Source organism: Callithrix jacchus, chromosome 7 (genome assembly GCF_049354715.1).
Source record: "Callithrix jacchus isolate 240 chromosome 7, calJac240_pri, whole genome shotgun sequence".
In the NCBI taxonomy this organism is placed as follows: Eukaryota; Metazoa; Chordata; class Mammalia; order Primates; family Cebidae; genus Callithrix; species Callithrix jacchus.
In genome coordinates, this window is record NC_133508.1 from 133,186,923 (window position 1) to 133,211,299 (window position 24,377).

The 24,377-nt window shown below is 40.0% G+C and overlaps 1 protein-coding gene and 1 long non-coding RNA gene across 7 annotated transcripts; one reads left to right on the forward strand and one right to left on the reverse strand.

Annotated features, from left to right (window-relative positions):
* Window positions 1-593: 593 nt before the first annotated feature.
* On the reverse strand, window positions 594-8,458 carry LOC144577056 (uncharacterized). Its single transcript, XR_013520278.1, has 3 exons — window positions 8,323-8,458; window positions 3,226-3,275; window positions 594-711 (listed from the first exon to the last, which is right to left on the reverse strand). It is a non-coding gene; the product is annotated as an uncharacterized LOC144577056 (long non-coding RNA).
* Window positions 8,459-8,823: 365 nt separating this feature from the next.
* On the forward strand, window positions 8,824-23,525 carry RWDD3 (RWD domain containing 3). Of its 6 annotated transcripts, XM_054236570.2 has the most exons (5): window positions 8,824-8,932; window positions 9,502-9,591; window positions 19,122-19,609; window positions 21,444-21,559; window positions 21,658-23,525. In XM_054236570.2, the coding sequence occupies exons 1-5, from the start codon at window positions 8,848-8,850 to the stop codon at window positions 21,770-21,772; spliced, it is 894 nt and encodes a 297-aa protein (XP_054092545.1). In that variant the 5' UTR covers window positions 8,824-8,847; the 3' UTR covers window positions 21,773-23,525. The 6 variants fall into 6 exon arrangements, 4 of the variants coding, with proteins under 4 accessions (XP_054092545.1, XP_002751174.1, XP_078188707.1 ...); XR_013520276.1 differs by lacking the exon at window positions 9,502-9,591 and having other exon boundaries at window positions 19,122-19,662; XR_013520277.1 differs by lacking the exon at window positions 9,502-9,591 and having other exon boundaries at window positions 19,122-19,626.
* The last annotated feature ends 852 nt before the right edge of the window (window positions 23,526-24,377 follow it).

Consider the following 24,377-nt stretch of genomic DNA (forward strand, 5'->3'; position numbering starts at 1 on the left):
CACACACACACACACACACACACAGAGAGACAGACAGAGAGGAACAAAAACCAGTGTGATATTAGCAGGTGGCAATTGTGCCACAAAGAAGATTTATTTCTAATTTTTTGACTTTTTTCCCCACTAAAAACAGAAGGAAATAATGTAAAAAAGTGAAAAACAACAGGGAAATGCACAAACGCTCCCACAAAGGGGTTATTGTTTTGATCCAGATTGTGCTGGAAACACCAGCGAAATAGGGCGTCTTTGTTTCCTTGTCAAGGAAGTACATCACCGTCATTGTGAAATTCTTGAGATTCAGACTAGTAATCATCCACTCCCATGATTTCAACAGGCTGCAGATAACCACATGTATGATCTCTTAAGATCTGTCTCTCCCACTACACTACAATTTCTAAGAGGTTCCTGTTGCAAACCAGTTTGTGCCTACTAGGCACATAGTAAGGTGCTCAATAAATGGTTGTTGAAGAATGAAGGCAGATATCTATCTTTCCAGCCACATTTCCTTAAGCTTTCTTCCTCCTCCCCTTACCTATGATGGGGAACATCTATCACAATGGCCAGACCAGGCATCGCAGGCCTTCTTCAGTGGTCTTTTACTTCTTTGGCAGGACCTTTATCACTTCATCCCAGGAAACGCTGTTGCTCCTCTGGGATTAGATTCCACGTTCCAGGAGGTCAGTCACTATGTTTATTCATTCATTAAAATGCCTGAAATTTTATAAAATGACTAGCATATGATAGGTGCTTGATAAGTCTAAGTGATTTTATCAAGAATTTATGAACTTTACGATGAGTTTATTTGTATCAACAAATATTTATTGAATTTTTAATCTGCCAGGCATTGTTTTAGATGCAGAAGATACAGAGGTGAACAAGCATGATAAGGTCCCTGGAAGTTTAATGGAAGTTTAAATTCTAGTAGAGACAAACTAGATCCCTACCTTTCACCATATACAAAAATCAATTCAAAATAGATAAAAGACTTCAATTTAAGACCAGAAACTATGAAACTACTAGGAGAAAACATAGGGGAAATGTATCAGGACAGTAATCTAGGCTAAGATTTTTTGGGTGAAACCTTAAAAGCATAGGCAACAAAAGCAATAATGGACAAATGGGATTAGATCAAACTAGAAAGCTTCTGGGCACAGCAAAGGAAGCAATCAACAGAGCGGTGAGGCAACCTACAGAATGGGAAAAAATATTTGCAGGATATCCATCTGACAAGAGCTTAGTAGGCACATTATATGAAGAAATGAAACAATAGCAAAAAAACACAAATAATCTGATTAACAAATGGGCAAATGACCTGAATAGGCAGTTCTCAAAAGAAGACATATACACATGGCCAACAAGTATAGAAAAATTCTCAACATCACTAATCATCAGAGAAATGCAAATCAAAACCACAATGAGATATCATTTCACCCCAGTTAGAATGGCTATTACCAAAAAGACAAAATATAACAAATGCTGGTGAGGATGTAGAGAAAAAGGAACTCATATACTGCTGTGGGCATGTAAGTCAGTATAGTTATTATGAAGAACAGTATGGAGGTTCCTAAAAATAGAAATACGACATGATTCAGGAATCCCACTCCCACCCAGAAGGAAATCAGTACGTTGAAGAGACATCAGCATTCCCATGGTTGCTGCAGCACCATTCATAATAGCCCAGATACAGAATCAACCTAAGCATCCATCAATGGATGAATTATAAAAGAAATGTACATATACACACTGGAATATTACTCAGCCATAAAAAAGAATGAAATTGTGTCATTGTGGCAATATGCATAAGCCTGGAGGACATTACATTAAGTGGAATAAGCCAGGCCCAGAATGACAAAGCCTTTGTTCTCACTCACATGTGGGAGCTGAAAAAGTTCATTTCATAGAAGCAGAGAGTAGAATCGTGGTTATCAGAGGCTGGGAAGGGTAGGGGGAGTGGGACTAGGAAGAGGTTGGTCCACAGGTACAAAATTACAGTTAGATAGAAGGAATGTGTTCTAGTGTTCTATACCATACAGAGTACTACAGTGAGTAATAATTGTGTATTTCTAAATAGCTTAAAGAGAAGATTTTGAATGTTCCTGACACAAAGAAATGATAAATGTTTGAGAGGAGAAAAGTCCCAATTACCCTGATTTGATCATAACACATTGTAGACATATATTTATATAACACATGTACCCCATAAATATGTACAATTATGCATCAATTTTTACGAAGAATCTAAAAAATTATTTATACCGAGTAAAACTTGAAAAAAAAAAATTCTAGTGGAGACAGATAATAAGCATGCCAGACTTCATTTCTGACATTTGTCAAAGGCATTTTGACAGCTTTTAAGCCCCACTCCTCCCTTTTTCCTTTTTCCCTATCTCTGGGTGAGCAGGTAAGAAAGCCTGGGTACTCTCTCCCTTGGTGATGGTGGGGGGTTCGGACCATAGAAATCCCGGGGGTGTGTGGAACTCTAACTCTGGCCAATCTCCTAGCCACAATAACATCTAAGCCATCTGCCCCTTCATTCAAGTCATTTTCAATTACACTGTTCCTTCCAGAAAGCCTCAGCATGTGGGTAACAAACCTTTTCAGATCTTGGTGCGTTTGTCATCTCTCTGGACATTTGGATCAATTTGATGGCGGTGGTGGTGAAGGGATTGATCCTGCTCTCTGTTGAGCAGCTTAGCTTGTCCAGGCTGCTGTTGCAAAATACCGTGGACAGAGTAACTGATAAACAACAGAACTGTATTTCTCACAGCTCTCGGGGCTATGAAGTCTGAGTCATGGCACTGGTGTTGCCTGGTGAGGGACTGCTTCCTCATAGGTCATGCCTTCTTGCTGTGTCCTCACATGGTGAAAGGGGGCCAACAAACTCCTCTCAGGCCTCTTTTATAAGAACAGCAATCCCATTTATGAGGGCTCCGTGCTTACGACCTAGTCACCTCCCAAAGGTCTCATCTCCTGACATCATCACATTGGGGATTACATTTCAATATGTGAATTTTAGGAGGACACAAACATTTAGGCCACGGCACGGGGAATCACAAGACACATGTAAACAAACAGGGTGATTTCAGATAATGGTAAATGTTATCAGAAAAATAAAATAAGACAATGAGATAAAGAGTAAGGAGTTGGGGGACGGGGGTCAAGGGATGGGGACAGTCTGAGCTCTACAGACTTACGTGGCAATTTAATCTCTTGACCCACACTCACCTTGAGGCGGTTGGACTAACAGCTGTCTCCCAATGGTGTTTCTCCCTTCTCTGTAATAAGAAAGGAATAATAATAATACTTCATTTCTTCCTCCATTTTAAGCTGAGTACAGGACCTCTCAGATTAAAACCAACTTTTCAAGCTCCCTTTTAACTGGCAGCAGTCATGGGGACTGAGTTCTAGACAATGAAATTGGACTGAATCCCATTCTTCTGACTGGTAGCTGGAGCTCCAATAGGGACCCTGGACCACAGCATAACCATGGGAATAAAATCTGTGCAGAGCAGAGCCACAAAATAGAAGGAACATGTATCCTGACACTGGGGAGCACCAAAGCTCTGCTTAGCTTCAGACTTGAATGTTTAAGAGAAAAACAATTGTATCTTGTTAAAGCCACTGCACTGCACGGTTAGGCTCTGTGCTTTTTTCACCTGAACTAATCCTAAATCATACATCTGTTGAACATACCACTTTAGAACCTGTCTTCTTCCGTCTCTTAATATCATCCACCAACTCTATTCACTCTGTTTGACCCTGGTTTTCTTGTTTCTTCCCTCCTATTTTATCCCTTTGTTTTTTGTCTATTTTCCCTTAATTGAGCATTATGCAAAACTCAAATAGCCTGATGTATTATCTACTGAACACAGTTTAAAAATTAACATTTATTAAAGAGAATATGAAATATACAAATGTAGAGAGAATGTGATACTGAATCTTTATGTATCCATCACTCCACCCCATCAATCATTAACCTATGATCAGCTTCTGCCCCATTCACACGGTAGCCTGTTTCCCTATCCTATATTATTTTGAATAAAATTTCAGATCTCTTATTGTTATTAAATCAAATTTCAGACTTCTTTATTTAAGAAGCAGGCAAGTCAATCGTTTTAATTTTTCCTGACATAAAGACAAATTTCTTAACTCATGGCTTCTTTTGCCTCATAAAAATCATCCTTTTCATTTCCTGTTTATCCTCCCTTTTCCCCTGCCCCTTCTTCCTCCCTCCTCTTTTTTCTTTCTCTCTTTCCCTTCCTACCTTCTTCCCTTCCAGTATATTTTTTTAAAAAGGAAATCCAGGTCTAATTTTCCCAATTATACCTGTGGTTTTTTGATATACATCTCTCTTTCCATTTTCAATCACTTGAGCTAAAATGGCAGAGTTTACTCATGGATAGTCCCTTTATGAGTTTGGATAAAGGGACATTTTAAAAGTCACATAATCCTCAACCCTCTTTTACATAATAAAAACTGGCTACAGTAGTAATACAATGGGAGGATATAATGAATAAGAAGAATCCATTTATAGTAGTCACCAAAATTAAATATCGGATACTACTTTAACTAGGAAAACTCAAAAACCCTAATGATACCAGTGACTTGTTTTTATAACATCGAGAAGGCATTGAGCTTTTGTATCAGTGGATTTGGGCCATATGGGTGGGTTCCCATAAACAAGCTGGAAGTGTCTTGATATCATTCATGCATAGAAATCAAGCATGGCAGAGTGCAGCCAGTATTTTGGAGGGAGTGCAGATTACTTGGGCATGATGGAGGCAGATCTTACAAGGGTCTGATCACAGAGTCAGTGGCAAATTCTCATAGATTTTATTTGCTTTTGTTATTATGATATGATGAAACATAAATTTATGATCTGTATACTGTACCAGAACAAAAGAACTATGACCAGTTAACATCCCAGACTTTGTGTAATTTTGAAGGCCTACCGTGTTCCTGAGCATTTCCAAATTATTCCTCCTCTGGGAAATTGGGTGCTACTTCCACTCTGTTACTTTAACCTACATCATAATATAGAACTTCAGACCGCTAAGGAAATGTGATAATTCTTGCACCCTCAGCTTGGTGGAAGAACTTGTAATTGTTGCATATTGTGTTTACTCGTCTAGACCAACGGCTGTAGTCACTGGAAACATGGACTTGTTTCCATCTCTAACCTCTCCACACAGCCTGCAGAGCCAGGCCGACAGTCAGTGAGTCTCCACGAACATTTTGTGAAATGAGTATGCGAATGCAGAAACTCTTTAGACAGAACCAGTAGCACAGCTTCTTGGAGTTCAGATTTATTTAGAAAGCTGGCATTTAAGTCCTCTTTTGTTTGTTTGGTAGCTCATGAAAGCACTTTTATTTTTCTCAGTTTTAATTTGATATATATTTTTTCTTTTCTTTTTTTTTTTGAGACGGAGTTTCCCTCTTGTTGCCCAGGCTGGCGTGCGATGGCACGATCTCGGCTCACTGCAACCTCCGCCTCCCGGGTTCAAGCAATTCTCCTACCTCAGCCTCCCAAGTAGCTGGGATTACCGGCGTGCACTACCACACCCAGCTATTTTTGTATTTTTAGTAGAGACGGAGTTTTTCCTTGTTAGTCAGGCTGGTGTCGAACTCCCAGCCTCAGGTGATCCACCCACCTCAGCCTCCCGAAGTGCTGGGATTACGAGTGTGAGCCACTGCACCCGGCTGATTTGATATTTCTTCTTATCACACTCTACTCCATTCCAGTCTTAGGATCCTCACCTTTTTGTGACACAACACTTAACCTCTCCTAATATTCTTGATATTGTGCATTCTCATTTCTATGCTCATGTGAATTTTGACTTAAGATTTCAAACTCAGAGTTGAGCAAATCTACATACTACTCATGAGAAAGTAAGTAGAACTGTTCCCCCCCAAAACGAAAAGAACTATCTTCGGGGTTAGTGGTTTTAATTGAAGCTGATAGGTTTTAACCTTTTCCCCTTATAGTCTTGGGGAAGCAACTATTTAGAAAATATGCATGTAAAAATAATATTGTTCTAACAAATCACAGACTTCTGTGTATGCAAGGGAGAGACAGAGATGGAGATAGACAATGCTCTAACTGGAGACATTCATCCTACATTTAAATATTTTGAATTTTCAGTAGCCGGTGAATACAAGAAAACTTATTACATTAAGGTAGACTTTAGAGATTTGACATGTAGCTGATATTTTCACTGTGCGAGAAATATCAAGCTGACATTATGCTGTCTCTGAGATGATTATTTCCAAATGTCAGAGTGTAGAAACTTATTCATGGGACTTCAGTGCCTTAGGATAGTGTCAATTTAAAAGACATTCACATTGACTTCTTTTTTATTTAAACATGCTAAATGAAGTATGAAACGCAGGTTAAGAAATCAACTGAGAAAGGAAGAGCAAAGAAGAAACCTGTTGACAAAATTTTAAATAATTGATTGATGTACTCTTCAATTTTCACAGAACTCTTGCTGACAGTGGGCTTCAGCAACTGCCTCCTAATCCTTCCAAAAGCTGTAATTTTGCTGTTCATGTTATTTCACTCATCTCACTTACAGTGAATTTGGAAAATTAAAAATAAGTAAAAACTATTTGAATATTTAAAATTTTTTTTTAGATGGAGTCTTGCTCAGTCGCCTAGGCTGGAGTGCAGTGGCGTGATCTTGGCTCCCATGTTCAAGCAATCCTCTGCCTCCCATGTTCAAGCAATTCTCTTGTCTCAGCCTCTGAGTAGCTGGGACTATAGGTGCCCATCACCACACCTAGCTAATTTTTGTATTATTAGTAGAGATGGAGTTTCACCGTGTTGGTCAGGCTGGTCTCCAACTCCTGACCTCAGGTGATCCATCCTCCTCAGCCTCCCAAAGTGTTGGGATTGCAGGCATGAGCCACCATGCCTGGCCTAATTTTTGTATTTTAGCAGAGATGGGGTTTCACCATGTTGGTCAGGCTGGTCCCGAACTCCTGACCTCAGGTGATCTGCCTCCCTCGGCCTCCCAAAGTGCTGGGATTACAGGCGTGAGCCACTGTGCCCGGCCTATTTTATAGATTATTTTCAATAAATAAGTCGAAAACCAAATTGTTTGACTTTTAATAGTAACACTGTACTTCAAATTAACTTAGTGATGTTTTAAATTAAACATTTATTCTTTCGTTCAATCTCTTTAGCAGTGAACTATGAACATACTGAACTGCTAGAAAGTCTGTTATTTTGGAAATAAAGGAGGTTTTTTTTTTTTTTTTAAATTTTCATTAAGCCAATTGGCCATATCAGAGAGAACTCTGAGTTTAAATAAGACTTTATCTTCCCAATTATGTGCTAATTACTTGGGGTCACTGAAATCCCATGGCATCTTCTGAAAAGCATTTTCCCTGCAGTCCATCTTGTTAGGTTTCCTTTCTGTTCCAGGAAGCCCGTATCTTTTCCTTTATCAAATTCCTTTTTTTTTTTTTTTTTTAACCAACAGTGGGAATGGTAATGGTGAACGGATGCAGGGTCTTAAAATCAGCCAACTTTGTCATGACTTCTGTATGTCAATGACAGGAGGCACTGCATAACCATCGAAATGCTCTGATTTATCTCATGAAATGAGATTACTCATACAAACAAAAGTTGTGAGAACTCCATGAGCAAGACCAGCTGCTTTTGGGGGCTGCCAAATTTTAGATTGTTACTTGAAAAGCAAAAAGACCAGGCAAACATCCTAGAGACAGACCTACTGCAGATAAGTATTGTAATCTTGTTCACTATAATTAAAACAGAGTGGATTGCTCATCCTGTTACCATATTGGTATTGGTCACATTTTAAAATTTAGGAGCTGGACTCAAGAATGATAATTTCATTATTAAGCTTCAAGAGTCACATTGTATTGTATGCATTGAATATCACAAAATCTAAAACACTGAAAAGCTAGCGTTTACACTCTGGACTCATATCCTCCTCAGTGGCCAAGGATTCCCACTGGCCGCTTTCAGCAGGGCTGTCCCCTGTGAAGGCAGGAGACAAACGAGGAGCGTTACGACTTTGCTCCTAGGACTTTGGCGCACAGTTCCCAAGAGGTCCAGGTCTGTCCAGTCAAAATCCTGAAGCCAGAACTGGCAGGTCCTGATCCTCCCCTTTTGCACACGAGAGGAGAAAGAGGCCCCGGAATCCCGACCTTGTCGAGTTCCGGCGCCAGTACCAGTTGGGCAGGCATCAGATGCCTGGGTTGCTAACAGCTCCAGGGGGCGGAGAATTCTGCTTGTTTTGTTAACTGTGGTTTTCTCCAACACTCAGTTCAAACCGGAACCAGGCAAGGTCTCACCTCGTCTCCCGGTCACTTCCCTGCTTGTTTGTTTCTTCCTAACTCTCAAGTGTCTTTCGCCCAGTTCATCCCCACCCCAGCAGCCCAAGGCTGGGAGGGGACGGTCAGGGTTCGAAGCCTGCAGCTACATTTAGAGGTTTTTCAGGCTTTGCTGGGAGGTCTCCCTTTACTCAGAAGAGCCGCGGGTAAGCTGGGCGGTAGCCTAGGTTGCAGACTGAGGCTTTGGACCTTGGCTTCCAAGAAAACCCCCAAAACGAGGAGCTGAGCTTCGCGTCAGTCGTTAATGAGCAGGCGCTTCTGGGCGGAACTTTTAAGGGCCCTCCCCGTCTCGCCCCACCCCCGTCCCGTTTCGCTCAGCCCTCGACCCGTCTCGCCCCGCCCCTGATCCGCCCGGCTGCGGAGGCGCGGGGCGCCCCCGGGTGGCCGCGAGCGGTGTTGCTCCTGGCGGGTGGAGGCTGCGGCGGCTGCGGCGGCTGCGGCGGCAGCGGCGGAAGGGGAAGCGCTGAAGTGGCTGGGCCCACAGTCATGGCGGAACCGGTGCAGGAGGAGCTCTCGGCCCTGGCCGCGATTTTCTGCGGGCCCCACGAGTGGGAGGTGCTGAGCCGCTCAGGTGACTACCCCCGCGCGCGAGAGACAGGGTGCCCTCAGGGGCCGTCCGCGTTCTCTCTGCGGCTCCTCCCCACCACAGAGCCTGGGCGCACCGCCTGGGCTCACGTTTGGGGACCGAGTTAGTTGAATGATGGAGTGACACGTCTGGAGGCCGGAGTGGTGTCGCAGCGGGCGGGAGTGTGAGGAGATCCCAGAAACCCGGAGAGAGCGGCGTCGCTCCCTGGGGCCTCTGTCGCGGGTCCTGCCCTGAGCCGCCGGCCTCTGCGGTGCGCGGCCCCAGGCCCCCCCCCCGCCCCCCGCCCTTCAGATCTCACCCTGGAAAGAAGCCTGTGCCGACGCCCCCTTGGCGTTCTGTGTCCCTGCTAAGCACTATGCCCTAGGCCCTCGAGAGCACTCCCCAGTTTTAACTCTACATGGGTATTTGGACATCTTAAGTTGCACGAGGGCAGACACATGGTACGTAGTTGGTAAACGCTTGTTGACTGAACATTTTAGTTTAGTCAGTGCTCAACCTTAACTTTATCTGCATTCTGTTAAGTTGATTGCTTTCTGATACTTTTCTTTTTTTAGACGGAGTCTCTGTCTGTCGCCCGGACTGGAGTGCGGTGGCTGGATCTCGACTCTCTGCAGCCTCTGCCTCCCGAGTAGCTGGGATTACAGGCACGTGCCACCATGCCCGGCTAATTTTTGTATTTTTAGTAGAGATGGGGTTTCACCATGCTGTCCAGGCTGGTCTCCAACTCCTGACCTCAGTTGATCCGCCCGCCTTGGCCTCCCAAAGTGCTGTGAGTGACCAGCCTGAGCCACCAGCGCCTGGCCTTCAGACACTTTTTTTTTTTTTTTTTTTAAAAACAAGCTCTTGAGGGCGTTATTAGTCATTTAGCCCACATTAAGCCCTGCTCCCAGCAGACTTTGACAGGGTTTCAGAGGCACTGCTACCCATGGCCTCTATGAGCTTGCAGTGTAGAGAGGTTCTTTTGACTATATTTTGATAATAGGTAAAACTTAGTTTGTCCCTAAATGTGGCTTCTATTGAGTAAAAAACAAAAACCAAACCAAAAAATAAAAACTGCCATTGATGAGAAAGCGCAGTGATGCAGGGGATCTTCAGTTTTCACTTAGCTTTTAGATACATTATGTACATTTTTGGCCCACGAGACTGATCATTCTAATGTTATGTTGGCTTTCTGACCATAAATTAGTTAACCTTTAAGAAGGTTACCTTGAAGAAGGTAGTCTAAAAATGAGCTGGATGTTGTGAGAAAACCATCTAAGCTTAAGATCTTTCATGGTATCCATCAGGTATGTTATTCCCTGAAGAACAGGAGTCGACTTCTTTTATTCCTTCTTGCATTCATCCGCCTACATCCACTCGTTGAGCATTGTTGTGTTCCAGGCACTTTGCATCTATTAGAGTAGTGGAGCTGCTTGCTTTTTAGTGCCTAGCCTGCCTTGTATCTTTTTGAAACAATTGTTTAAAATCCATATGAAGGGATTTACTCACTTTTAGTGTTTTCTTGTCGTCCCTCTTCTGATTGGGTTATTCTTCACCATCTCCCTCTCTGGCTCCACTGTTCCCTTTATTGATAATTACTTCTGCCTGAGGCAGCTATTTGAAGAGATCATCAGTTTTCCTAAATTCCTTTATTATGGCTCAGTTGGGAATGTCCTGGAAAAATGAACCTGCGATTTCCCATCACACCTTAAAGAACTGGTAATAGTCTGGGTCATTAGTACACAGCTGGGCATAAAACACTGCTGAAGGGTCAGAGAAAACCCAAAAATGTAAGCATAGAAAGAAAATAGTTTCTTAATCTTGAGAACACTGTGGACTCTTTATCTGCTGTTAAATTGAGCATGACTTTCAAGCCATGCCTCCTAATTAATTTAATTCAGTGTTCTGGCATCAATAGGTAATTAAATTATAAAAGAATTCAGTGTAACAACTTAGGGCATTTTGTTGCTGAGAGGTAGAACAATTCAGTGATTGAAATAGGGATGTTTGATGTTCACAACTGGGAATTAAGGGTAAGGTAAGGACTTTTTTTTTTTTTTTTCCATGATTTTTGTAACATCTTTTCACAAAGTGAGGACTTCTTTAACAGACCACAGTAAACATGCGGCAGGCTGCTGGCTACACACTCACCATCACTGTCAGTCTCAGTTGGAGGATACAAGCCTGATACTAGAATACTCTAAACACCAGTTCTTTTCTGGCCTCCCCCAGATAAGGTTTTCCCTTTTGCCACTGGAATCAGGAGAATGTTGCAGAGGAATTGCATTTCTGGTAACAAGTTAACCCAGGAAGACTCAGACTGCTAACCCAACAATCAACTATTGAGGCTGTAGGATTGAAGAAGCTGAATAACTGGATTCCATTTGGCCGGACTAATTTTATGCTGAGAATTTCAGGAGATTTTATCTGCCTTTTGATCTCTTTATAGTGGTTATACTAAGCTCATAGTAAGAGGCATAACCATCTCTTAGGGATACAGATTATGTAAGTCCCTACACTCCCATCTACAAGGGAGGACTGTGGGTAGACTACATTAGGGGTATTCTGTTTTTCTGTAGTCCGTGCAGGTGCCAGATTTGATGGGGTGACCTGCCATGTACATGATACTTTAAATGCATCTTAGTTGATGAGGGTACTACTATTGGTCTTGTTTTACAGAGAAGATAACTGATACTCAGACTGGTTAAATAACCATCAGGTTTTAGTTGTATGGGCCTTTGCACTGCATCATGATCCTTCGTAGAGATGGGGCTATTGCATCAGGAAAATAGTTCTTGGAAAGCAAAGAAATACTTGTCCAGAGAGCGAAAATGAGCCCCCAGAGAAAAGATGTGTGAGCCAACTTATGTTCAGAACAGTCCCAAAGGGGAGTGTTTGTGTATGTGTGTGTATCCGTGAGAGGCGTGAGATTGGTATTGTTTCACCATTTCTTGATGGGGAAATTGAACAACACAGATTATACGGGCATGGTCAATGTTCACTATAGGTGGGAGTTGTGCTTCTGGAAATCATCTCACAGATAAAAAAGTTGTACAATTGGAGAACCCAGTATCATGTAATATGTCTTCACAGTAGCTGCAGAGTGAATTTTTGTATTTTATTAACACTAATGTTCAGATTAGATTGGGCCCTCTTATAAAATGAATCATGACTGTCACACATTGACCCTTCTAAATCTGCTCAGCTCCGTTTTCTGCTGATTGTCAGTATTGAGCTCAGGTCTATAAAACTGATTTAGCCTTGAACTTCACTTCTATGGCATGAGATTGCCACTTTTAGCTTCATTTATTTTTAGTTGTTTTTTTTTTTTTTCTCTTCTGTAGCTACATTGAATCATATGTAAAAATCCAACTGAAGCATAAAACAAGCACTGGTGTATGCTTGCCTGGGAGCTGCCTGGGAGCAAGAGGAAAGACAGTCTTATCCTATAAAGTATGAGAGGGGGCTGGAGACTTCTTAGTGGTTTTCTTCAAAGTTGTATGTTGAATATATAACAATTGCAAAGAAAAAATACAAGTGTAGGGAAAGTCAGATGTATATAGTATGTAAAGAATTTCTTAATGGGCTCTTACTGAATCCTGAAGAACCCATTCTCTTTTTTATCTTTTTCAGTGTCTTATGTTACTTGACTACATTTATGGAGTTTCTATTGTATGTTGTAGTTTAGGAAGTAGAATGAAACCTAAAAAATAGCATTAGTGTGGATTTGGAGTTCTAAAAGTTTAGTTTCTCTAGTTTGAATTTCTGTTTGGAATGTGCTTAGGAGCATACTTTTGGATGTTTGTAAGGAAGTATAAGGTTTGAAACCTGTTTCAGTTTGTGGTTTAGTTATGAAAATGAAACCCTTACTATAAGGCAGAGTGATTTGGTTAGAAACAACAACTAGTCAATTCGTATCAACTTCAACTGGAGGGCAAGACCCACATCATTTGGTAGGGTCTTTCGAATACTTGAAAACAGCCTTGGACTTAACAGAAATTTTAGTTTTCTGGGACAAGCCTTACATTTTCTAGGGCATAGCTGTTGAGAAAGATCAGTTTGTGAATTAAGCTTATTAACTAAAGTTGTGGGGGCCAAGGAGGGGCAGAGATTAGTATTAGATTTAGAGCATAATTATTTTTCTGCTAATTACTTTTTTTATAAGCTATTAATAACCTTAAAGCAGATAGGGGCAACTTTGTTTTCTTTTTTATTATGGAAAAAATAAACAAAAAATCAGACTTACAGTGCGTGTGTTATGTGAAAAATTCTGAGGCATAAAGGAGCCAGTTTAATTGCTTGTACAATCTCAGGCAGATGAGAAATGGAAGAGTACATACATACTTCTAGAGTTTGTGGGATAAAATGGGCTTTTAAAGTATATTATTTTATTGCCACATTAAATACTAGCAGAATGGAGTATGTTATTGGACTTTTCAGTTTCTTGTAGAGATGATAGTATCATTTTGTATAATCTCATTTTGCAGCTATAGTGTGTGTGTGGGGGGGATTTACCAAGGCCAATTAGGAAGAATGCTAATCCTCTCCAATTCTTAAAAGAATTAAGGCCGTTTTCTTCCGAACATGTAACTAGTAGTTTTGCAGTTTTCTAAGGTGAAAGTCAGGATTTTCCCCATTGCTATGCTGTTTGCTGACCTGGACCAGGAAATAACAGAGAAAAATGAAAATTGGTAAGGATGGACATGGCTGGCTCAATAGCCTTTCAAGACTCTTCCCCTGGGCTACCAACATGTTTCTTTCATGTGGTTCCCTGCACTAGAGAGGACCCGGTGGGTGTTTATATGGCAGAGGTTGGAGAACACTATGAATCTCAGGGTTTTAATGAGAAAGGGATTCTTCAAAGTTTACAGCATAGTCTCTCACTTCAGTGTGGATACGTTGCCTGCCTTTGTAGTAAAATCTCTGCCCTCTTCTTATAAGGACACTTGTGATTACATTTAGGGATCACCTGGGTAATCAGGATAATCTCCCCCTCTCAAAATCCTTAACTTAATCATGTCTGCAAGGGCCCTCTTGCCATGTGAGGGAATGTAGTCACAGCTTCTGGGGAACAGGATATGCACATCTTTGGGCCCATTATTTAGTCTATCACAGGTACCAGGGACTTCTGCACCTGTGAGATCCATGATTACAAGCTACTAGCACAATTCCAAGAGATGTATAACTGTAAAATTTAAAAGTTTTTTGTATTCCCACCCCCTTCCCCCATTTTGGTGTTTGTTTAAGAAGAAAATTGAGATATTTCAGTGCTGGAGAAAATGTTAATTTAGTTTAACCACAGTAATTCTGGGCATGAAAATACCATAAAATAAGTTTGAAATACCATGGAAGTCATTAGGTAGGACTTAGGGAGGATCTGTGGAGCTGGACAAAATTTTAGTAGACAGAAAGTTAAGGGCCTTCTTGGAAGATAGGATAGTAGGAGCAAGAGGCAGAGATTGGACACCCAAGACTGAGGACATGGTATGAACTGGGTAGTTGAAGCAAAGAGTGAGGAGAGAGGAAGTCAGAGTGGTAGGCTGGCCCTAGGTGTTGCATGGAAGAATTTGTAATTCATTTGTCTGTATGGGAGAGTGGTATTGGGATGATTTGGTGTGGGGCGAGGCAGACTGCTAGGAGACCACTATTACAGAAGCCAGAGAAAGGCCTGAATTAGGAGGGTGGTCATGTGAGTGGAAGGGAGGGAAATTCTGGAGGACTTGTGGGATTTGGCAGTTGAATGTTAAGTATGAAACAAGAAGGGGGAAAAAAAAGTGGAAGTCAGCTTTAAGATTTTATGCCTAGCCTGGGTGTGGTGGCTTACACCTGTGATCCCAGCACTTTGGGAGGCTGAGGGGACACACTGCCTGAGGTCAGGAGTTCAAGATCAGCCTGGCTAACATGGTAAAACTCCATCTCTATTAAAAATACAAAATGAGCCAGGCCTGGTGGCAGGTGCCTGTAATCCTGGCTGCTCGGGAGCTGAGACAGGCGAATTGCTTGAACCTGGGAGGTGGAGGTTGCAGTGAGCCGAGATCACACCACTGCACTCTAGCCTGGGAAACAAAGTAAGACTCTGTCTCAAATAATAAAAAAAAATTATGCCTAGATAACTGGAGGAAGAAAGTTATGCATGGCATTATGCTTTACAGAATGCCTGTCATTTAGGGGTTTAGGAAAAGTAGAGAAAACAGTTCAGCGATGAGCAGAGATGTAGGAAAAGAATCAGGACACTGATGTCTGGGAGGTAAGGGAAGAGAGAATATTGAGATGGGTTCAGCAGGTTTGGGTGCTGGAGAAAGGTAGCCACAAATGTGGCTATATCAGGGATGCCCAAACCACCCTCACACTCAGCGATTTGCCAGAAAGACTTATAGGACTCAGGAACGCTGCTGTATTTATGGTTGCAGTTTATTACGGCATATGGATACAGACTAAAAGCAGCAAAGAAAAGACTTGCATGGAATGACGTCCGGGAGAAACTGGGAGCAAGCTCCAGATGTCCCCTCCAGAAGAGTCACACACACATGCTTAATTTTCTTAGCAATCAAGTGTGACAACATGTGAGGTGTGTTCCCAACCAGGAATGCTCACTTGAGCCTCCTGATCAGAATTTTAGTTGGGGGTCAATCTTTTCAGCATGTAGTACCTATGTGACTCATTTCAGCTACTTAGACTCCAGTCTCTAGAGCAAGAAGATTTACCATAAATCACATCGTTAGCCTAAATCATTTAATCAAACAGACACTATGTGGCCCAACACTTCAGACATACAAAAACAAGAGAAAACAAAACAAAAAACAAACCCGTACTCTTTAACAGGCAGAATGTTACCAGGACTCTGAGCTCAGCTCTCAGGAGCCAGCCTTGGGCCCAGTCCTAAAGACAGGCTGATCATGGGAATGTGCAGAATTTGAGCAACCCACTCCTGCTGAGTTTTCTCTTTCTTGCACAGTGGCAATTAGAAGGTCATCGGTAATGTTTAAAAAAGGAGCTTCAGAGAGAAGGTATGTCAGGAGCCACAGTACAAGTAGTTGTAGGGAGAGTGGCTGGTGGGAAAATGGATGCAGGTGGAGAGAATTATATTTTAAGAAGACTGCAGATGAAAGGATAGAGAATGACAGGTCTGTAGCTTAAGGGAATTAGTAGCACTGAATTTTTTTATGCAAGGAGAAGATAAATATTTTGTTAGTGGAGGAGAGGAATAATTAGAGGGAGGGATAGAAAATGCAAGCACTGCCCAGGTGTGGTGGCACATCACCTGTAATCCCAGCACTTTGGGAGGCCAATATGGGAGGATTGCTGGAGGCCATGAGTTCAATACCAGCCTGGACAGCATAGCAAGACCCCTATCTCTACAAAAAATAATAATAATAAATTAGCCAGGCATGATGGTACATGCTGTAATCCCAGCTGCTCAGGAGGCTGAGGTGAGAGGAGTGTTTTAGCCCAGGAGGTTGATGCTGCTTTGAGCCATGATCCTCCCACTGCACTCTAGCCTGAGTGACAGAGTGAGACCCAGTCTCAAAAAGCAAACAAAAAGAACGAGCACAAGAGCAGTGATAGCGTTTCCTGTGGAAGGGAGGAAGACACTTCTTTCTCAGATTAAACAGTGAAAAGGAGCAAGTAACTAAAAAAAAAAAAAAAAAAAGTTTATATTATCAAGTGGCCCAGCAGTTCCTAGGCAGCAGCAACCACTGCATATCCTCTGTCACTAGCACACTTCGATGATTCAGCCAGTAAGGAGACAGTGAACCCAGATGGATTTGGGCAGTTACTGTTTACTGCACAGCAGGCAGCATTAGCTTTATGTTCACATTGATTCTCCTTGTCCCCCAAGTCCAGTGGGGTGATGTGGAGGTAGGCTGAGGTACACATACTGCACTGAGTGGGTCTTTATTATAGCTGAGGAGCGGTGAACTTAGGAACCCTCCGGTCTTAAGAGGGCTTTGCTAGTGATCCTGCTCAATCTTTGTCCCGAGGAATATGTTATTTTATATTGCTTAGGAAACAAATCTGCTCCCTGATCTGGAGGGAGAAACTCTAGCTTCCAAGGTTGTCAGTTACATAGATGTCCTTGAACAAAGCTATCGATGCCCTTTGCTCAGAAGGCATTCAGAAATGCCAGATCCCTGGAGAATTATCTACCACCATGCATTTATGTTTATATAAATTATATGTACATGTATATGTATGCATATTTATGAATAAAGAAATGTTTAGATGTAGAAGAGAAGTCAAGGAAGATCACTTGGGATATGTCTTCCCTTTCGTGTTCTGAAACACTGGATTGAGTCACTATGATAGGATCTGTGTCTTACCTGTCATTTTCCCTCAGAGACTAGTAATGCCTGAGCTTTAGCAGGTGTTCAGTGAATGTTTGTTGAATGAGGAATGAATGAAGATCTTTAAAATTCTCCTCCTCCTTGAAGAGAGAATGTTAACTCTCTAGATAATTACTAGAAAGTTTATTTTCCTAAATGGTCATGTGTTTTCTGTAGTTCTATTTGTAATGTCTGTTTTACTTATTGAAATGCACTGATTTAACATAGGCAGCCTACTTTAACAATAAAATATTTTTTTAAAAAAGATAAGTAGTTAGGCTGGGTGTAGTGGCTCACACCTATAATCCCAGCACTTTGGGAGGCTGAGACGGGAGGATCAACTGAGGTCAGGAGTTTGAGATAAGTCTGGCCAACATGGAGAAACCCTGTCTCTACTACAAATACAAAAATTAGCCAGGCATGGTGGTGTATGCCTGTAATCTTAGCTATTTGGGAGACTGAGGCAGGAGAGTCGCTTGAACCTGGGAGGTGGAGGTTGCAGTGACCCAAGATTATGCCACTGCACTCCAGCCTGGGTGACAGAGTAAGACTTTGTTTAAAAAAAAAGAATAAGTTACTAGATAGAAGAAAGAAGGGTTTTAAGAAACATGATGGATTTTAGAGGAATATACCAAGTTAGATTTGGAAAATGTTTCTTTATAGGGTATACAGTATACATTTTACTTATGTAATACAAATATAAATTGTATCACTTTAATATGTTCCTTATAACAGTTAACTGTGTTTTCAGATGATGTCCTAAAATAGTAGTTCCTTGAAGGTGGTACTGAAGAGTGTATGAAAGAAAAACTCTAACAGATGTGTTTGGTCCTGTATGAATGAATGTCTGTAGCAATGGCTTTTATATATGTGGAATCAGAAGGCTAGGAAGCAATTTTAATGTTCTGTTAGGTTCTTTAAAATGGGGATACAGTCAGGTTTCAGGCATTGAGGCTGTTGAGCAGCAATCCAGGTATGAAAATGGGAAAGATTTGACTGCTTCTCTCATGCAGAGGAATAAAGCAAGGGCACATGCAGAGAGAAGCAGGGGTGGAGAGAGGCAGGTTAGCTTCAGAGAGATTTATTTGCACCCAGTTCTGTTCTACTCAGCCTGACATTTTATCATCTTTTTGAAAAGTGGCGTGAAGTGGTGTGGAACACATCAGAGGGTGAAGCCGAGCAAATCTGAAAGAGAGCAGAGGATTTCATCTGATATCCTGTGTGTGCTTTCCCCTTCCTTCTTAGGAGCCGGAAGAGGCAGAATTGATGGCCACTCAATTTCAGTTCATCTTGCTACCTTCATGTTACACTGATACTAATATTTGAAATAAGAAGAGAGCAGGCCAGGCAGTTACGGTGCCACATGCAGTCATCAGTTTCTCTGCAACCCTACAATCACGTGGGATTCCATTGTTTGCTTTGACTTACTTGGACTTACCATAAAATGACTTTCATTGGATTTCATGTATAATTTTTTAATTAATCACTGATTTTATATATACACATGGTATTGTATCTTTGAAAGCTTATATGAGTTTATTAGGGATTTTCGGAATTATCAACTAAGTCTGGCTAGAAAAAAAAAGTATATGATGAAAAGCCTTTTTGGTAATTTAGTAAAAATGGGGTGATAGTAAGTGTAAATGCCAGTTAAGTCGAGGGTGCTGGTGTGTGTGAATATGTGGGTATAGTTGAAGGAAATAATTTGTAAATCATAGCTTTCCTAGTATTATGTGTTCCTTCATAAAATAGCTCAGAGTTTTCTCATGAAAAATAAATTGACATTTGAAACAAAAGTTTGAACTTGTTAGTGTTCCACTGAAATTGAATAATGTACATACAGCTAATGATTATTTTTGCATGCCTTGCAGAGACAGATGGGACCATGTTCAGAATTCACACAAAAGCTGAAGGATTTATGGATGCGGATATACCTCTGGAACTGGTGTTCCATTTGCCTGTCAATTATCCTTCATGTCTACCTCGTATCTCGGTTAACTCTGAACAGTTGACCAGGGCCCAGTGTGTGACTGTGAAAGAGAAGTTACTTGAGCAAGCAGAGAGCCTTTTGTCAGAGCCTATGGTTCATGAGCTGGTTCTCTGGATTCAGCAGAATCTCAGGCATATCCTCAACCAACTGGAAACTGGAAGTGGCAATGCAAAATGTACTTTTTCAACAAGTACGACTGTGGATGATGGATTGTGGATAACTCTTTTACATTTAGATCACATGAGAGCAAAGACTAAATATGTCAAAACTGTGGAGAAGTGGGCTTCAGATTTAAGACTGACAGGAAGACTGATGTTCATGGGTAAAATGATACTGATTTTACTACAAGGAGACAGAAGCAACCTCAAGGTGCCAAAAAGTTAAATGTTGAGTATGAATCTGGCTATTTGCTGCTTAAAATGGTGTGTCTTAAAGTGTGTTTTATAACAATAGGATAGACTAATTATTAAGATGTTTCTGCTTTCATTATTGCCATCTTAATGGATCTTCATTTTCCTTTAAAGAATGTCTGACTGCTAATTACAAGTACAAACTTGCAAAGCTTGAAGAATAAGATTATATTGTAAAAATCATGTCACTTAATAAAGTGACAGGTTATTTTAAAAGCTCTGTGGCACATGAGTGTTTGTTTCTGTAATTAGCTATGAGCCTCAACTTTATAAATGTGCACTAAAAGTTTGTGCATATTAATGTTTCTTCCCATAGTGAGGCACAGCGAGGTATGTATTTATGGATAGTCTGGAAGATTTGTAACTTTCTGGCTGTTAAAAATACATTCTGACACTTTAATTTGGTATCTATAATACCTGGAAAGAGGAGCTTGTCTGTTATAACCGAGATTTCGTGTTAGTAGAAGTAGAATCATTAGGGCTGTCAACTTGTCACCTCCTACCTAACTTTTGCTTTCCACCTGACTTGTCTCAGCAGTTGCTTTCAAAGTCATCATCTTCTTCATATTTTTCAAGTTCTTATTCTAAACTCATCTGACCTGTTTTAGGTGGGACAAGATGAGGAAAGCTGTTTATTATAAATCTTAGAAGCGCAACAAATCACTTAATAGGTTTTATACTTTCAGATAGGTTAGGTCGTGAATAATTACATTTCAACTTATTTAAGACAAATTTAGTGTGAACGGCCTGTAATCTTAAAGATTTGTAGAATAATGACCTAGTTTTTTCATGATGGGCTTTTACCACAAAACTACTTTGGCATGTGGTTAACCAGACTCATGCTGTGTTAACATGTATAGATACAACAATTCAGATTTAAGATCTATCTTGGATTGGGGCTGACTGAGGAACCACTTGTTAAAGTGATTTGTAGCATATCTATAACATTTGATCCTTTTGGGCAAAATAGTAGCTGACTATTGGGTAAAATAAATAAAAATTAATTTTCTTGCTCATCTTTACCTTTAGGCTCAGATTTCTCTTCAAGCCACCTCAGGAGTATTAGGTTAAACACAGCTGTTTTGCAGATGTTGTTACTCAGATTGAAACATCAATTAATTAACAAATGTTTATTCTTATTTACTAGAACTCTGCTAATGTAGAGAAATAATACTTTTCTAGGAGATCTTTTTTTAGCTGTCTCTAAAATGTCATTTTATGTACATTTCTCTTAGATTTTTGTAAGATTGTATACTATGATTGAGAATGTATAGGTACATATTTATAGATGCTATCAGTTTGGAATGGTAAGTGCTATGTGCCTGGCAATGTCATTTAGCTGCTGAATTTGTAACCGTAAGAACAGTAGCTTGTGCTTGCAAGTGTGCCGTGGTGCTATATCCAGGCACTCCTCTAGTGCTTTGCATGTATTATCTCATTTAATCAGTACAACTTCCCCATGAGTATAACATGTTGTTATACTCCCATTTTATGGAGAAGGCAGCTGAGCCACAGAGGATTTAAATAACCAGTCCAGAGTAAGAACTAGTAGGCAGTTCAATCCAGATTTAAACTTGAGGATTTGGAATATATTGTTCTTTACTCCTATATCCACCACTACATTATTCTGCCAAGTATGTAAAAACAAGTATGTGAAAATTCTTACTGCTCGATTAAAAAAAGAGAGTACTCTTTAAGCATGAAAATAAGCCTATAGGTTTATGGCTCCTTTAAAATGAGGACTTTGAGATTCAGAGTAAGATATGTATTTAATGTACTGATTTATTATTTAGGAGTACCTGACTCTTCAGAAAACCTCCAAAGTAGATGTGGACTCAAGTGGAAAGAAATGCAAAGAGAAAATGATTAGTGTACTGTTTGAAACAAAAGTACAGACAGAACACAAAAGGTATAATTTAGTACTATTGCAGATGGAAAAGCAACTGAATCGATAATTATACTCTGACAAATCTAGGCATATTCATGAGTTTCTCTTGTATAATGCAGGTTTCTGGCATTTGAAGTCAAAGAGTATTCAGCGTTGGATGAATTACAAAAGGAATTTGAAACTGCAGGACTTAAGAAGCTTTTCTCTGAATTTGTACTTGCACTGGTAAAATGAAATGGAAGACAGGAATCTATTAGTAAAATAGCAGTGTTTTTTGTTGTTTTTGCATTGGATTTTGGGAGTGATTAATTGAAATAGTCACTAGGGAGTAATTTTAAAGTTTCTCTGAAGTAAAATGATAGGCATCATCCTAACTTCAGGAACAAAGGCCAGTTGTTTTATGAAATATTAAACATGAAGAAAACTTGTATATTATAATGCTTCCAGGAGAGGCTAGGTTCAGTAGATGAGACATTATTTAAAAGATAAATTTTAAAAGATGGTAAATGAACACTTGTTTTTATAGACAAAATTTGTTTGGAACTATGCAGTTTTCTGGCTAATTTTCTTGTAATTAAATGAATTTTTAGAAAGGGATTTGTTTTTATGTTTACTTTTTTATGTTTATATTTTTAGCATTTGATCACCATTTTCCCCCATTCAGCTTATGTCTAATGTTTTAATAAATGTTAAGAAAAATACAGCACTGATTTTTTTAATGGAACTGCATATTGTTAGTTTAAATACAAAGTTCTATAGAACCAGATTTACAGTTTCTTTTTGAGAGGGTTCTAGACTAGCATGGTACTTGCTAACCTTAGGACTAGAGATTTGATTTCAATTAAAATTCTTATTTGAAAAATTGACCTTCTTGTTTTATAAGAAGAAAAATGTTCATATAGAATGAACCTGGCTTGCTAGATGGAGGAAATTATTTACCAATACTATTTTTTCTTTCTTATGAAATCTGTCAAAACATGGTAAAATATATTTATCATGACCTAATGAGAGAAGAAGCCATAAGATAAAACTTATATTAAAATCTGTAATAAAAATGTAAGTAGACATTTGTATCTCAGAAAGGATATTTGTATGCATGAAGCCACTTGGCCTGCTAAAATAAGGAGCTGAGTCATGGAAGAAAGGCCAAGTGAATCCCTTTCACTGCCACTTATGAAGTATAGTGATATCATTATACAATTATAACTGATTGGGGAGGGAAGTGAGGAGAACATTGTGGCAGGCTGAGCAGTGTTTCCTGATAGTACTTGTCTGTGATGTCAGTTCAATCTGATTGTCTTATTTTCAGGTACCTTTGTAATTTAATTATACCTATCTGTTGATTATTTTATGGAGTTTCTTTAATGAGGAGGTTCTCAGTTTATTTAATCTCATTCTGGCATATTTTTTATTTTTTATTTTTTTTGGAGAACTGGTAAATGTGGTTAGATTGTTCTATGGGAAGAGCATGTATAGCAAGGAGAAGCTTCCCTTCTGGAATGCAGAACTGAGAAAATAGGCCTGAAAATTTGGGGCTGCTCATTATTACCCCTTCCTTTGATTTCCTGTAGTTTCAGTGAAAATTAAAATAATGAAAAGGAATAGAGTTGAGAATATTGGCCATATGATTGAGATGGATTGACGGTGATCATAATATAATAACATTTTACCTGGACTCTTCTCTGCAAAAATATCCTTCTGCTTATGCTTTCTGGTGCTCTTTTAGCCTTTCATCTTCAAATTGGACTCTTTACAGAAGAGTTTGAATCAGATCAACTTGAATCCTCATCTAACTTAATGATATTTCTATCTGCTACAATTATTTTTAAAAAGTATTGGTTATTATTACTTTCTTGGATGTTTACATCTAAGTCTTTGGCGAATACATGCACATCAGAATGGAGAAGTAAACCTTGACAGACTTAGCGGTTTACATAAATGTAATTTGACCTCTGGATAAAATAAAGTTTAAAATTATATACCACAAGGCTATTTGTCTTTGGTATTTCTTTATTATTAGAGTAAGAGACTCTTAATTATTTACATTGATATTTTTGCCTCAAACTCTGCTGCTTTCTTTTCAGCTTGTGATACTTATGAAAAGATAATTAAGACTTCTGCTTCAGTAATGGTGGACCAGCTTTTCAATGAAGAAAACTAAAAACAAAATATAAAACACATCCTCTTAAAAGAATCAAAGTCAATTAGACAGTGAGAATTGCTAGGCTAAACCCTGGAGGGGAGAGGAATCCAGAGAAGTAAACCCAGCACCTGGGGCTATTTTTTCCTATGGGTACATTTGCCACTCTGCAATAGTTAGCTGAAGGGCTGGCTGAGTTTCGTTTTTGCAGCTTGGGGATCTAGGGAGTAAACATGCGGTCTGGAGGAAAAAGTAGATGGGCCAAGAGTTAGGACCCCAAAGGGCTACACTGTGTTAATAAAGGTGAACTGTACATAAACCAGTTGTGCTAGACTATAGGTAAGGTTTGAGGATTCTGGTGGGTCTAGAAAATCTTAACTGTTCAACTTGGATGAAGGTCTCTGTGATTCGAATGCTCTCAAATCCTCCAAATCTTCTTTGAAGGAAGCTAACGTCCTCCTAACGCCTCAAATTATATCTGAATTATTTTAAAATTCAGCATCTAGCAAACAATCAGAAATAACTGGATATATGAAGAGACAAGATAGTAGTGAGAAACAGCAGAAAAAACAGGCAATAGAAATCAGCTGGTTGTGGTGGCTCACACCTGTAATCCCAGGAACTTGGGAGGCTGAGGTGGGTAGATAGCTTGAGCTCAGGAGTTTGAAGCCAGCCTGGGTAGTGTGATGAGACACGTCT

Coding starts and splice junctions, on each gene's coding strand:
- RWDD3 (XM_054236570.2), top strand. CDS start 8,848: ATGGCGGAACCGGTGCAGGAGGAGCTCTCGGCCCTGGCCGCGATTTTC. Junction 9,592..19,121: donor CCGAGTAGCTGGGATTACAG/GCACGTGCCACC, acceptor CATGCCTTGCAG/AGACAGATGGGACCATGTTC. Junction 19,610..21,443: donor GAGACAGAAGCAACCTCAAG/GTGCCAAAAAGT, acceptor TTTATTATTTAG/GAGTACCTGACTCTTCAGAA.